This window comes from Callorhinus ursinus, unplaced genomic scaffold (assembly GCF_003265705.2).
Source record: "Callorhinus ursinus isolate GAN/ISIS: 27379988/994484 unplaced genomic scaffold, GSC_fseal_2.0 scaffold50, whole genome shotgun sequence".
NCBI lineage: Eukaryota > Metazoa > Chordata > Mammalia > Carnivora > Otariidae > Callorhinus > Callorhinus ursinus.
Window position 1 is genome coordinate 9,690,310 of NW_027397112.1, and position 16,421 is coordinate 9,706,730.

General features: G+C 37.7%; 1 protein-coding gene across 6 annotated transcripts in view; it reads right to left on the bottom strand.

Moving 5' to 3' along the window:
* EFCAB3 (EF-hand calcium binding domain 3) overlaps positions 1-16,421 on the bottom strand; it is a 306,183-nt gene that overhangs the window by 109,586 nt on the left and 180,176 nt on the right. For all 6 annotated transcript variants that reach the window (XM_073883095.1, XM_073883094.1, XM_073883093.1 and 3 more), the window contains 9 exons: positions 16,138-16,242; positions 13,015-13,065; positions 12,261-12,365; positions 11,426-11,479; positions 10,494-10,598; positions 9,754-9,807; positions 9,009-9,113; positions 6,588-6,641; positions 5,836-5,940 (listed from right to left, as the gene is read on the bottom strand). In XM_073883095.1, coding sequence (XP_073739196.1) covers positions 5,836-5,940; positions 6,588-6,641; positions 9,009-9,113; positions 9,754-9,807; positions 10,494-10,598; positions 11,426-11,479; positions 12,261-12,365; positions 13,015-13,065; positions 16,138-16,242 — 738 coding nt within the window. The remainder of the gene's footprint in view (positions 1-5,835; positions 5,941-6,587; positions 6,642-9,008; positions 9,114-9,753; positions 9,808-10,493; positions 10,599-11,425; positions 11,480-12,260; positions 12,366-13,014; positions 13,066-16,137; positions 16,243-16,421) is intronic.

Below are 16,421 nucleotides of genomic sequence, written 5' to 3' on the forward strand. Positions count from 1 at the left end.
AACTGTGGAGTAAAGTATAAGGATTTACCAGTTGCCCAAAGATCCCCCCCAATTAGATATTTTATTTTCACACTATATAAGCACAAGGTTGAAAAAAATATCTAAATATGGTAGATACATCTACTCTATTCATTCAACTTTTTGTGTTCCTCATTCATCAGAATGGAAGAAGAGAATTTATTTTCATTTTTTTTAATATCAGCTTTATCTTCTTTTTTTTAAACATATAATGTATTATTTGTTTCAGAGGTACAGATCTGTGATTCAACAGTCTTGCACACTTCACAGCGCTCACCATAGCACATACCCTCCCCAATGTCTATCCCCCAGCCACCCCATCCCTCCCACCCCCCACCACTCCAGCAGCCCTCAGTTTGTTTCCTGAGATTAAGAATTCCTCATACCAGTGAGGTCATTTGATACATGTCTTTCTCTGATTGATTTATTTCGCTCAGCATAATACCCACCAGTTCCATCCACGTTGTTGCAAATGGCAAGATTTCAGGGGAGGAAGAATGAAGAGGGGGTAATCAGAGGGGGAGATGAACCATGAGAGATGATGGACTCTGAAAAACAAACTGAGGGTTCTAGAGGGGAGGGGGGTGGGGGGATGGGTTAGCCTGGTGATGGGTATTAAAGAGGGCACGTTCTGCGTGGAGCACTGGGTGTTATGCACAAACAATGAATCATGGAGCACTACATCAAAAACTAATGATGTAATGTATGGTGATTAACATAACAATAAAAAATTATTAAAAAAATAAAAAAAATAAAAATAAAATGAAAAAAATACCAGCTTTATTGAGGTATAATTAGCCAATAAAATTGTAATATATTTAAAGTGTACATCATGATGATTTGATATACGTATAACCAAAAGGAATCCCCCATCTAATTAACTAACACATCTATCACCTCACATATTTATCTTTTTGTGTGTGTGAGAACATTTAAAGTTTCTACTCTCTTAGCAAATTTCAATTATATAATATAGTGTTATCAACCATGTTTTACATTAGGTCCTCTGACCTTATTCATCTTATAGCTGAGAGTTTGTGTCCTATTGCCATTTTGTTCATAATCGTTTTCTGGCTGTTTCATAATTCCTTTGATCCTTTCTTCTCTTGGTCTCTTCCTTTGTAATTTATTTTCTTAGTGGTATGCTTAGATTCCATTCTCTTTATCTTTTGTGTATCCACTATAGGTTTTTGCTTTGTGGTCACTATGAGTTTTATTTATAAAACCTATTTATAACAGTCTACTTTAAGCTTATAAGAACTTAATACATACCAAAGGTATACATTTTTACTCTCTCCCCATTTTATAAAGTTTTTGTTCTCACAACTTAACATCTTTTACCTGTGTATCTACTAACAAATTAATGTAATTATAGTTATTTTTAATACTTTTGTCTTTTAATATTCATACTAGATTAGTGATTTATCCCCTACTATTACATTAGAATATTTTGAAATTAACTGTATATTTACCTTTAGTAGTGGAATTTATATTTTCATGTTTTCGTTACTAATTAGCATCCTTTTGTTCAAATTTGAAGAAGTTCAACACTTCTTTTTTTTTTAAGATTTTATTTATTTATTTGACAGAGAGAGAGACAAAGCAAGAGAGGGAACACAAGCGGGGGATTGGGAGAGGGAGAAGCAGGCTTCCCGCTGAGCAGGGAGCCCGATGCGGGGCTCAATCCCAGGACCCCGGGACCATGACCTGAGCTGAAGGCAGACACCTAACGACTGAGCCACCCAGGCGCCCTCCTTTAACATTTCTTGCACGGCTACTCTAGTAGCCTCACTCCTGAAGAGTGATGGACTCCTTCAGCTTCTGCTTGTCTGGAAAACTCTTAAAAAAAAAAAAAGATTTTATTTGTTTATTTATTCATTTATGAGAGAGAGAGAGAGAAAGAGAGAGAGTGAGCTGGGGAGGAGCAGAGGGAGAGGGACAAACAGAGTCCACACTGAGAAGCCTGACATGGGGCTCGATCTCACAACCCTGAGATCATGACCTGAGCCAAAATCGAGTCAGGAGCTTAACTGATTGAGCCGCCCAGACACCTCTGGAAAGCTCTTTATCTCTCTTTCAATTCTGAGGGACAACTTTGCCAAGTAGAGTATCCTTGGTTGGCAGTTTTTTTCTTCTCACACTTTGAATATAGAATGCCACTCCTCTCTGGCCTGCAAAATTTCTCCTGAAAAATCTGCTGATAGTCTTATGGGGGTTTCCTTGTATATAACACTTTTTTCCCCCGACACTTAAGAGTTCCTCCTTGCCTTTAACTTTTAACAATTTAATTTCAATGTATCTTCGTGTGGCTAGCTTTGCTTCATCTTATCTGGAACTTCCTGGATCTTGTCTGTTTCTTTCCTCACGGTAGGTAAGTTTTCCTGTCCTTTTCTCTCTCTCTTCTCCTTTTGGGAGATATTGTGTAGTGTGAACATTGGTTCATTTCCTGGTAGCCCATAAATCCCATAAGCTATCTTCACTCTTTTTCTTTTCGCTCCTCTGTTTGGATAAATTCCACTGCCTGTATTTGAGTTTGCTAATTCCTTCTTCCACTGATCTAGTCTGCTGTTGAACCCCTCTACTGAATTTTTTAGTTCAGTTATTTTATTCTTCAGCTCTGGGATTTCTGTTTGGTACTTTCTTATGTTTTCTATCTGTTGAAATTCTCACTTTGGTCATGCACTGTTCTCTTGTCCTCAGTGAACATCATTTTTATGATCATTATTTTGAACTCTTCATCAGGTAAATCATCTCCACTTCACTAAGGTCTGTTTCTGGAATTTATTCTTGTCCTTTTGTTTGGAACATATTCCTTTGCTTCTTCATTTTCCTTGCCTCTCTTTACTGGTTTCTGTATCTTACACAAAAGAGCTACCTCTTTTATTCTTAAAAAAGCTTTTTATTTTAAGTTTTTATTTGAATTCCAGTTAGTTATCATACAGTGGTTGTATTAGTTTCAGATGTACAATATAGTGACTCAACACTTCCACACATCACCCAGTGCTCATCACAAGTGCCCTCCCTCATCCCCATCACCGATTTGACCCAGCCCCTCACTCCCCTCCTTCTCTGGGGATCATCAGTTTTTTCTCTATAATAAGAGTCTGTTTCTTAATTTTTCTCTCTCTCTCCCTTATTTTTTTCCCTTTACTGTTTGTTATGTTTCTTAAATTCCATATATGAGTGACATCATGTGCTATTTGTTTTCTCTGAATTATTTCACTTAGCATAATACTCTCTAGCTCCATATATATATATATGTATATGTGTGTGTGTGTGTGTGTGTGTGTATACACACACACCACATCTTCTTTATCCATTCATTAATCAATGTCTTGCTAGACTGGTCTCATGTAGGAGATAAACCTTACTGTTCAGCTTAGCCTGAGCTCCTGGTTGTCTCAAACCTTTTTGATTAGCTAAGCTACCTTCTTTGTTTTCAGCGGCTACCAGTAGTTGAGGGTGTGCCAAGACTTGTCAGTGTTCCAAAATGGAGGAGCTCAGGCAACACCTAGATGTAGGCTGATTTTTTCATTTTTTAACTTGTCAAATATTTGCTGGATGCCTACATATATGCCAGGCCCTATTTTCAGTGCTGGCAATACAAAGCAAACAACATGAAGTCTCTGCTTCTGTGGCAGCAATTACTAATGTCAAAGCAACCACTGGGTTACAAATAATTTCAGGCCAAACAATAGAGCATAGCATTAAAACAGAAATTTATTTAAAGTGCTTTTACTATCTCTCTCTGTTCCTTGGATCTCTTTGGTTTCTTTGGTTATATATATATTTTTAAAGATTTTATTTATTTATTAGAGAGAGAGAATGAGAGATAGAGAGCACAAGAGGGAAGAGGGTCAGAGGGAGAAGCAGACTCCCCGCTGAGCAGGGAGCCTGATGTGGGACTCGATCCCAGGACTCCAGGATCATGACCTGAGCCGAAGGCAGTCGCTTAACCAACTGAGCCATCCAGGCACCCTCTTTGGTTATATTTTTAAAACTCAGTTCTCGGTACCTTTACTGAGCAGAGGCAATAATATTTATTTTGAGACATTCAGCTAGATTGCCCTCTAGATAATTTAGGGTGGGGCCATATTCTAATTCCAACAGGAGTTTTATATAGTCTTGCTTGACTAATGTGTTACAGACAGAGTTATGAAAAAAGGGTTAGAATTAGAAAAGAAATAGGAGACCACTTTTTTGACAAGCAGAAAGTCTTGATTTCAAGCATCATCAGATCATATTAGATAAGCTTAGGTAAACCAACACTTCTAGGATGCTTATCAAACTATTAATCAGTCTACACAATCATTTCAAGATGTTAAAGATGTTAAGATGCTTAAGATACTAAGAGTTATATAGAGTACTCTGATCAGATGCTGTTGCTAAAAATCATGCCAAAAAGTCCTAATCCCATGGGGTGCCTGGGTGGCTCCGTCAGTTAAGCATCTGCCTTCAGCTCAGGTCATGATCCCAGGGTCCTGGGATCAATTCCCACATCAGGTTTCCTGCTCAGCAGGGAGTCTGCTTCTCCATCTCCGTCTACCCTTCTCCCCTGCTCTCATGCTCTCTCTCTCTCTTGCTCACCTGCTCTCTCTCTCAAATAAATAAAATCTTTGAGTATTTAAGGGAAAAATAGTTATGATTCAAGTCTATGGGGCACCTGGCTGGCTCAGTTGGAAGAGCATGTGATTCTTGACCTCGGGGTTGTGAGTTTGAGCCCCCATGTTGGGTGTAGAGATTACTTAAATAAATAAAACTTAAAAAAAGATTCAAGGGTGCCTGGTTAGCTCAGTCAGTTGAGTGTCTGCCTTCAGCTCAGGTCATGATCTCAGGGTTCTGGGATTGAGCCCCTTATGGGGCTCCCTGATCAGTAGGGAGTCTGCCTCTCCCTCTCCCTTTGCCCCTCTGCCCGATTATGCATGCTCTCTCTCTCTAATAAATATATCAATCTTAAAAAAAAGAAAAAATCTTTAAAAAGTACTAATGCCACATAAATTTACTAATACATATTTTTCTTTATATGATAAAGGTTAGCTATTTTTTTAAAGATTTTATTTATTTATTTGACAGAGAGAGAGAGCGTACATAAGCGGGTCGGGGTGGGCAGAGGGAGAGGGAGAAGCAGGCTCTCCACTGAGCAGGGACCCAGTGCAGGGCTCAATCCCAGGACGCTGGAATCATGACCTGAGCCTGAGGCAGAGGCTTAACTGCCTGAGCCACCCAGGCACCCCAAAGTTTAGCTATTTCAACAAATTAACTGTAGTGGGGGTTGCTTAGTTAAAATTAAGATTCATGGGCTCTGCCTATGACCTATTTGATCATAGTCTTGAGGGGGTGGGTAATTTCTGTGTAATTCAAAGCTTGATACCTATGAATTTAGTGTAATTGTTAGATATATATTTATTTTGCAACAGTACAAACATTTAACAGTTTCCTGCACTCTTCCCCCCATTTCTTTTTGTTGCCCTCTGAAATCCTTTATAATTTTCTCTCCTACTCCTCAAAAAATATAATTTTCTGTCCTACCCCTCAAATGTAATTTTTTGTTTTGTTTTATTTTTTAATGTTTACTTGATCCCAACACTGACTGTCATTTCGTTTTGGTATTCTCTGGCATAGGAAGTCTGCAAGCAGCAATGTGAGCAATTACCGATATTTTATCTAAGATTAATATTGAGACAATATATCTCCATTCTTTAGGATTGGATCTCTATAAACTTCTGGTTTTTCCATGAAATTAATAAGTATGTTTGAGAGGTTTCCACAGGAAAACAAAAATTTCCTTCCAGGGCACTGTGTACTTGAAATGCTCACCATCAATTGGCAAGTGAGTGTACAGTTCCTCAATTTCTTCCTCCTCAAGTGAGAATCCCATGTTTTCAAGAACATCATCTAGTTTACTGATATTAACTTTTCCTCCTTAAGAAGGGAAGAGATAAGAATAAAATAAATTTGTATTTACGCCAGAGAGGGAAAAAATGTTTGGTCACATAAACTGACCAACACAAACAGGAAGTAAGAAGCAATGTCACCATAAAGGTCTAGGAATGATCAAAAGAATTAGTTAAGGATTAGAAATAGAAAAATTCTCCCTGTCCGTTTTCCAGAAAATACTACTACAGCAATTTCTAGGGTGAGTTTACCCAGAAGAAAGAGAAGAGCAGGCAAGACAGGTGAGTTATAGGAAACAGACAATCAATACACAAATTTCTTACTATTAAGACTTCAACCTGGTGATGGGTATTAAAGAGGGTACGTTCTGCGTGGAGCACTGGGTGTTATGCACAAACAATGAATCATGGAACACTACATCAAAAACTAATGATGTAATGTATGGTGATTAACATAACAATAAAAAATTTTAAAAAAGACTTCAAATTTGCAACAATGACAAAATAGCATAGGCAATTTTCCCAAATGTGATTGTATACAATTAAGAATGCCAGCTCATTAAAAAAAAAGAGTAACATAATTAGCAATCTAATCATTGAGAAGTAAGAGATTTTAGAAAAGTAAATGCAAAAGCTTGAGGATGTTTTCTCTTCCCCAGCATGCTTCTCACTCACCTCTGTATGTCTTCACTCCATCCATCAATCTATTCTTATACACTTTTCTATTATCTGTAACATAAGGGTCAATTTAGTTTACCAAGAAGTGGAAATTGAGAAAGACAGTAATACTTATTTTTAGATTTTGTAAGTTATTACTAGTTATAATCCAAAGAAGGAAGCAAAGAAATGACTAAGATTCTCAAGGTTACTATTCATTCTCTGGCATCTGATGTACTATTGGTGGAACTCCAACACATTGAAACAGATTTTTTTCTTTTCTTCTTTTCTAAAATGTCCCTTCTTTCCCTTCTACAACTGTTTTATCACCTTCTTCCTATCTTTGGCTTTAGACTGATTATAGACGCGGGTTCCAACATTTAAAAATGTTTATAACAGCAATACCCCAAAGAGAACACTACTCTCAAATTAAGATTTAAATGGTAAGGACAGAATATTTTATGTCAGAAGTGGCTCTTTCTACTTTTCTCTTAATTTTTAAACATTGAGTTATGATTGACACAAAGATTGTGAAGTTTAAGGTATACTGATTTGATACATTTATATTGTAATATGATTGCCACTGTATCATTAGCTAATACTTTGATCACGTCAAATAAATATTATTTCTTTTTGTGGTGGGAACAATTAAGATCTGGCTACTTAGCAACTTTAATGTTTACAATACAGTTCTGTTGTCTGTAATCCCCATACTGTGTATCACATCTCCAGTACTCATTTATCCACTAGTAAGTATGTATCCATAAGCAACATCTCTCCATTCTTCTATTACTGCCCTTTCCCCCTCTGGCAACCATCAGTTTGTTAGTTTGTTCTCTGTATTTATAGGTCTGATTCTGTTTTTTGTTTAATCTTTTTTTTTTTTTAGATTCACGTATGAGTGAAGTCAAATGGTATTTGCCTTTCTCTGCCTGACTTATTTCACTCAGCATAATACCCTCTAAGTCCATCCATGTTGTTGCAAATGGAAAGACCTCATTTTTTTTAATGGCTGAGTAATAATCTATTGTGTATATATACCACATCTTCTTTATCCATCTTGGGCTATTTCCATATCTTAACTATTGTAAATAATGCTGCAGTAAACATAAGGGTGCACATTTCTTTTTAAATTCGTGTTTTTGTTTCTTTGGGTAAATACCCAGTGGTGGAATTATTGGATCATATGGTATTTCTACCTTTAATTTTTTGAGAAACCTCCTACTGTTTTCCACCATGGCTGCACCAATCTACATTCCCAATAGCGCGCGAGGGTTCCTTTTATAATCCACATCCTTGTCAACACTTGCTATTTCTTGTCTTTTTGAGTCTAGCCATCGTGACAGGTGTAAGGTGATATCTCAGGGAAATGCAAATCAGAACGACAAGGAGATGTTACCTTACACTTGTCAGAATGCCTTTGTGGCAAAATTTTAAGCTTTTATATTTTTTTCTGGTTCTTAGAATTCACCAGGTTGGCTACTGAAAACTTTTGTTTTCCACTAGGTGGCGCTATAGCTTAAGTTTATGGCTTTCCCCCTCCAGACTCTGGGTAGCTTGTTTTCTGAGCATGCTAACTGTAGCTCGCTCTAGAGGATGCACTTGTGACCCTTGCACAAGGAGCTAGCAGCAGAGTAGGGGGAGGTGTGGGTTTAGCATCTGAACATTGGGGATGCCTGACAAGTACAGGGAGATCCCAAGGTATGGTACTCCCAGAGGCTTGTGGGTCGACTTCCTGCTGAGCGCAATCTCTTTAATGCCAATTAAAATTCATATCTGCCTCTTTCCCTGTCAGAGAGCTCCCACCTTAGTGCTCTGGGTGCTGGTGGAGAGAAATGGGTTTTTCCATCTGGTCCTGCTCTGCTGGGGTAGCCAAGCACTCACTCACTGCTTTCCTTTCCCCTGTGGGAGAGGTCACTGTGGTCTATGCATCCCTCCCTTGGGGGAGAGCGGTGCCGGGAAAGTTTCTCTTACTGCCTCCACTGTGGCCAAACTCCTATTTTTCTTCCTTTCTTTTTCTCTGATGGTGGGCTGGAGTCTCCCTCCAGGAAGGCTGGACTTCTGCAAATTCTCATGCCTGGGTCAGCACTCACCTGATCTTTGCCTGACAGCAGTGAGAGAGGTGTAGGCAATTTTGCTGACTGTGTTGATTCTGCAGCCCTGTATGGAGGTTGCCTGTCTTTTACCAGTGGCACTTGTGAGCGAGGCTCCTCCTGGGTCCCTTAGAGTAAGGTGCTAGTTCCCAAAACACTCATACAGGCACTCTTGTTTGTGTGTGTGTGTCCAACTCATTGATTAAAAAAGGAACAACTTACATGCCATGTTGCTGATGTCATTCCCTTTAAAATTTTTAACAACACTTTAAAGAGTTATACTTCTAGAATTTTACACAATAACTCAATATTCTCTGAAATCCACTGCAATGCCTGAAATGCTTACCATCCAATGGCAATATGTTCAGCAGATCCAGGCTTTCTTTCCTTGTTAATTCAATTCCTACATTTTCCAGATAAAGTTGTGTGTCACTGGCATTAATTTTACCACCTTTAAAAAGATGGGAAATATGATATGTGAATTTTCATATATAACAATCCTACTTTAAGATAATTGTAATAAAACAGCAGTATTTCAACTTGCTAGAGATGTAACTGCAGAAGACCAAGGACACAATGAGGCCTATCTAACTGCATCACAAGAGGGGGTTAAAAGATAACATGTTTCCCTTAAGCCTTGTCAAAAGAATGCTTTTTTTAATGCTCAAAAAAATATAGAGACAAACCAACCAGCCTATAAATACACTTCTTAAAAAAATGATACTTCTAGGGATGCCTGGGTGGCTCAGTCAGTTAAGCGGCTGCCTTCGGCCCAGGTCATGATCCCAGGGTCCTGGGATCGAGTCCCACATCGGGATCCTTGCTTAGCAGGGAGCCTGCTTCTCCCTCTCTCTCCCTCTGCTTGTGCTCTCTCTGTCAAATAAATAAAATCTTTTAAAAAAATGATACTTCTAAAATCACAGGTAATAAAAAGCCCATCTATATTCTTAAAAACAAATATGTCATCAGCATATTGGTAAAATAAGGCTTGTGTACAGTTTTAGAATACTGGGATATACAATTAAAATATGGTATGTACATACAACATAGGATCTTGATTTTACATCTTTTCATCATTACTTCTCACTCACCAGAAAATAAATTTGCTGCACCCATAAAGGAGCTCAGTGAAATCTTTCCATTATCTGAAACACAAACCATAAATCATATATAAACAAAATATGTATTGCTATTGGGAATAGGATCTCTTTTTTTCCATGAAATTTTCTAAGTTGTCATTCCTTACATGAGGAAATTTGTTGATGTAAACATTTTCTTTTATATCCAACCACATTATAGAATTCTAAAGAGGGTGTTTTAACAAACACTAAATTAGATCTTTAATTCTTTAATTCTTTTCCATTTGATCCTTTTTACTTAACAGATACCTCTTTGGTGCCATATTATTGGTCTAAAGTGAGATATCGCTGAGCCTCTATTTCAACCCAACATGACATTCATATTTATTAAATGAGAATATGATCACCTCTAGTTGTACATTACATACCAAGAAATTCTAAACCTTTGCTACCTCCTCATTTGGTTTTGTCCATTTCTGACCTTTTCTGATATCTATTTCAATAACTCCTGTTGTTTTCCTCTGAAGTGCTGTTTTGTTTTTCCTAGCTAAGTTTAAATCTACCAGTGCCCTATTGATCCTCTGACAATACTGGGAATAATAACCAGAAGTCATATTTCTCATCCTCGAGGATTAAAACTCTATAAGTACTTCTAACTTTCTAAGTGAAGTTGAATAAGAGTACCCAGATTTCATGAGAAGATTTCAAAGATTTTTCTGACGGGAAGTGTAAGTGGTAAATGAAATACTCACTGTCAGTTTTCAGATGATTGCGTAGATCTTGGATTTCTTTCTTTTTAAGGTCATAGTTCAAGTTTTCCAGAATGTTTTCTATTTTATTCTCTAAAATTTTCCCACCTTAAGAAAGAAAGAGGAAATAAAAATGTGGAATTATGCCTAAAATTAAAAGAATTCTAGTTAAGTCTATGCACCAAACCCTAATGGGAGGGAGAAATGCAAATGTTCAAGGAAAACACAAAACTAAGGTGGCAGGGGGCAGGGCTGGGGAATGTGAAGAAAAGAACATATCCCTTACATACGTTATAAGATACTCTGTTAAAATTTGTTATAGACATCTAAAGCAAAGAAAATAAGTGAGGTCAATTACTCATTCTTCACTTATTATTCATAATGGGGGAATATGTCAGAAATAACAGCCATAATTCTGGCTTCTGAGTTTGAAATCATTATAACTGTAAATTACTTCTACAAATTTACTGGTTATTGAACTTGAGTTGTAAGTCATAAAGGGGAATGAAAAAGGTTAATAACTTAACTGTTAAATATAACAGAGTGGTTAGGAATATGGGTTCAAATCCTCTTCCAGTGTTCAAACTGTGTGACCTTATTAGGCAAGTGAATCAGTATCTCCCATCTGTAAAATGGTGCTAATATAAGTACATATCTCTTAGGACTTTTGTGATAATTAAATGGGTTGCTAGATGTATTTAGAACAGTGCCTGGCATTATGATCAAGAGAAAGTAGCTATCATTATCATTAAGCAATTAAAGGGATTTCCTACATCAAAAACTAATGATGTACTGTATGGTGACTAACATCACATAATAAAATAAAATTAAATTAAAAAAATAAATGTAAAAAAAAATAAAGGGATTTCCAAAAGGAAACATAAAACTTAAAAGGTCTCATTTTTACTTGGCTTCTTATTATGCTTATCACTCACCTTGAAAAGTCTTTAAACCATCTAGCAACCGACTGCAATACACCTTTCCATCAGCTATAAGAGAAGTCATAATTGATGTCATGGAGAAAGTGACACAGAAATTCATAACAAGAGTATAGACTATTTCTTTTTTTTTTAAAGTTTTTTTTTTTTTTTTAGAGAGAGAGAGTGCATGGGGGGGGGTGGGGGGGGGGGGGGAGGAAGCAGACTCCCCTCTGAGCACAGAGCCCCACACTGGGCTCCATGCCAGGACCCCAAGGTCATGACCCTAGCCGAAACCAAGTTGGACACTTAACCAACTGAACCACCCAGATGCTCCGAGACTATTTCATAAAGACAATAATGTCACCTGATTGGCCTTACAAATTTATCTAATTTCTTATCCACACATCCTTCTCCTCCTTGGTTTTAAGAATAAAGGGAAGGAATAGAGTAAGGTTTTATATTTATCTCTTTTACTGTTCTGAAACATCTTTTTGATTTGACATTTTTTACATGACTTCCTCTTTCCCCCCTACTTCTTTTTCTCTATGCGTTAGGACTGTCAGACATTTCAAAGTCAATATCTTAAACTAAAATTGATCAATTTAAAAATCTTAATTTCTTTATGAAGTTCCCAAGCTAAATCCTAATAGAATTAGCTCCATCCCTTATAATAGCCTCCATGAGGGCAAGGATTTTTGTCTTTAATCTCATAACCTAAGAAGAGCTCGATAAATATATTGACTATAAATATATACTTAATGAATGTTTAATGATTCCCCACCTGCCTCAACAATATATGACACTCAAACTACATTCTCCTAAAGGCCACAGCAGTATCAGAAATGCTCACAAGTAATTGGCAGAGTTTTTCGCAGCTTCCAGAGTTCCTTAGGTGTGAGTTCTATCCCTATGTTTTTCAAAACATCACCTACTTCATCAAAATGAATCTTGATTCCTTTGAAAAGATAGAAATTATGACTGATGAAAAACTTAAGAGTTATGAATGATTCTAAATTATGAGTTTCATCTAGGTTTAATTGCAGAATTGAGACCAGGGTTGATAAAAGTGCTGAGTCAAGACTCTAAGGAAATGTCAAAAACAGAACTAAACCTCATAATTCTAGAGAGGAAAAAAATACCTTTTGAATGCTCTAATAAATGTGGGATAAATGAACACTCTGAAATGGGAATTGTATAAGAGACCAGAACCACTTATATAAATGACTATATAAATAATTCTATAAAGATGGCATCTATATTACTTTTTATTTGCCTATGTGATAAGTTATTCAGAAAAAAGATTTATACCAATGTTTTATCATGCCAATTATTGTGGTAACATAGATTTTTGGCTGTTCAAACAATGGAAAGTGAAAAAAATTTCAGAGAACGCAGGATATTTTACTAAGACATAAAAATTCAGTAGTTTTGCTCAAAAAGCATACAGCCCAAAACCAATCTGGATTATTGTATAAAAGACACCATTAATATACCAAGAAGAATAATAATGTCAGTATTATAGGAATAAAGTGTTTAAAAGTATAACAAAAAAGCATGAGAATATTGCTATTTATAATGACTTTTTCCTATCAGCTTTCACTCACCTCTGAACGGCTCTACATTTTTCATGAGCGTATTCAGCTTAACCTTTTCATCTGTAAGATAATGTACAAATGAGACCCAGCCATAATGAATCAGATCCAGGAAACATCATAGAAACTTTATATTGTAGAATGAAACATTGAAATTTAGAAACTTATCCCAATTTGTTCTATAAATGTATCCCAGATAAGCATGGAATTGAAGAATCAAATTCTAAATACGATAAATATATAACACAGAAGAAGAAATTGTAGTATAAAATACCAAATTCTATACATAGCAGTGCTAGGAAGTTATTGATTGTTTGTTTTTTAGTTTCAGGTATAAAATTTATTGATTCAACACTTTCATACATCATCCAGTGCTCATCACAAGTGCCCTCCTTCATCCCCATCACCGATTTGACCCATCCCACCACCTACCTCCCCTTTGGTGACCATCAGTTTGTTCTCTATACTTAAGAGTTTCTTGGTTTTCCTCTCTCCTTTCTTCCCCCACGATTGTTTGTTTCTTCAATTGCACATGAGTGAAATCATATGGTATTGGTCTCTCTCTGACTGATTTATTTCGCTTAGCAAAATTCTCTCTAGCTCCATCCATGTCGTTGCAAATGGCAAGATTTCATTCTTTTTTATGGCTGAGTAATATTCCATTGTATTTATATACCTTATCTTTATCCATTCATCAGTCGATGGACATTTGGGCTCTTTTCATAATTTGGCTGTTGATAATGCTGCAATAAATATGGCAGTGCATGTATCCCTTCAAATGAGTGTTTTTGTATTCTTTGGGTAAATACCAGCAGTGCTAGGAAGTTTTAAAAGCATTGCTGGACCTGTTTTCCATTTGGCTTGTTCTACTTTAGAATCCAGGAGTATTATGATGTTTGGCCACCTTATTATCACAGGATTTAAAAGCAATGTATATTGTAATATCAATGTGTTCACCTATCTAAAATATTGTAGGTGGCTACTTCCATGTGCAACCTTTACTCAGCACATTCTTCATGCTTCCAATTCCACAGCCACCAAGATTTCTAATCTTTTCTGAATCCCTCATTTAATTTGTGTAATTACTGGTTGAAAGTCCTCATTTCTAGGGTCGTATCACCCAGCTCCCTGAGGGTATCATTCATATCATAGTCTTTGAAGCCCTGCTTACCTCTCTTATACGAGGCAGTATTATTATTATTATTATTATTTTTTTATTTTTATTTTTTTAAAGATTTTATTTTTTTATTTGACAGAGAGAGAGAGAGACAGTAGAGCGGGAACACAAGCAGGGGAGAGGGTCAGAGGGAGAAGCAGGCTTCCCGCCGAGCAGGGAGCCCGATGTGGGACTCGATCCCAGGACCCTGGGATCATGACCTGAGCCGAAGGCAGACGCTTAACGACTGAGCCACCCAGGCACCCCGACGAGGCAGTATTATTTAGTAGAAAGGGCAAACGTTTGAAATTATATAAACCTATATAGGCTTCTTTAGGGCCGACACCTGCACTCTGCCACTTAGCAGCTATGTGGATTTGAGCAAGTCAATTAACTTCCATGATTGACCCTCAATTTCCACATCAGGGAAACTAAGATAACAATCTACTTTTCAGAGTTGTTGTGAGGACTATTGATAACATATTTCAAGTGCCAAGTATTGTTTGTGGTATATAGCAGGCATTTATTACTTCGTAATTATTGAGGAATGATGTCAGCATTATGGCAGCATAAGACATCCCTCCTTTTTGTCCCCCTTTTTAACAACTAAATTCAGCAACCATCCATGAACAAAAGTATCTCTGTGGGCATTGTGGGATCCAGCACCATATGCCAAGGAACCTGGTAGGAATTTGCCCATGTGGGTCTTAGGTAACAATGAGATGGACTGTACTACAGGCTGCAGAAGCAGCTGCAGCCCCCTCAGCTGTGGTTGGGAAATCCAGGAGAGTGGTGACACTCACAGTGAGAGGGCTTTGTGGAGGTCCAGCTTTCCTGAGGAGAGATTCCAGCACTCCACTGGAGCAAAACAATATGAGTTTGGATGCACTGGAGAGGGTAAAAGGAATCCTGCCAGTGCTGCCCCACCCCCAAGGCAACACAGTGCAGGGCTGCGCTAGCTGGTGACAATCTCTCCCCAGGATGGGGGGTGGGGAGGGAGAGCTGTGAGTGACTTCCTAATTACCCCAGTTGTGTGTAATACTGCTGAGAAGCGTCCAAAGTGTTGAGGTGAGGCCTCTGTGACTGGGGGAAAGGATGAGATCAGGAATAGGCAGATAATACTAAAGAGCATTAAACAATGTGGTTTCTGCTGATGGCCTTCAGGACTCAGTAGGGAAGTTTGTCCATGAACTGCTGGAACAACCTCATTTGAAGAACTCCACACCTGGCCTATTGGCCTATTGGCCTATTGGCACCTCCAACACCCATAGTGCTAAACCCCCACCCACCCTCAACTCTGCAGCAAGCGCCCTGTGCACGCTCGTGAATGTGGTGGTGAGAGTAAACAGGGAGTGCCCTCAGAAAACACTCCAGAGTCTGTGGGCAAGGGAGAAACCACAAACTTGAGCTGTAGCTCAACCTTTTGGAAAACAAAAGAGAGGTTTTCTTTCAACAGCCAGCCTGATGTGTTGTTAAGAAGCAGAGAAGACGTACATGCTTAAGAATTCTGCCAGAAGACGGAGCAAGAAGTGTAAAGCAGGTGTATCCATACAATGTTAGAGAAAGTCCCAGAAATAAACAGGACCAATGAAAAATATCTCCCTCTTGAAGAGACTCTTCAAGACAAGTAAAGATTTGGGGAAGTGATTACTTGTCTTTTCTGCCATTATATATTCTTTCTTTTAGTCTAGTTCAAATTTAGGGTGATTTAAGGGATTTTGACTTTTTTTTTTCCCCCTGATTGTAAAATTTCTTCTTTAACTTTCCTTTGTTTCATTTCTCCACCTGCTTCTTGGGTCTGTCAATCTCTCATTGGCATCTAGGAATTTAGTCCTGCAGGGGGGAGTCACTATTTTAACAGATTACTGATTTCTGATTTAAACACTAATGATCTGAGTTAATACCTTTTTTCATATGAATACCTTTGGAAGTTTTATTAGAGGAGCTCGCTCTCCCTAAAGGCACAACAACATGCTCACCATCAGTTGGCAGATGGTTACACAGGTCCTCAAGTTCCTCATCCTCCAGCTCATAACCCAAGTTTTCCAGGATGCTTTCTATTTTAGAGGTACGACACCTTCCACCTCAGGGAAGAAGGAATAGGGATAAAATATAGGAACTGATATCCAAGAAAAATACTGGCTATATTCACACACCAATGGAACAAAGCCATAGCACATTAAATAAAAAAAAAAAAACTGTGTAGGGCTACATGTGGGACATGTTCAACACATTCCACAATAGAGATTTATTGTGGAAGCCA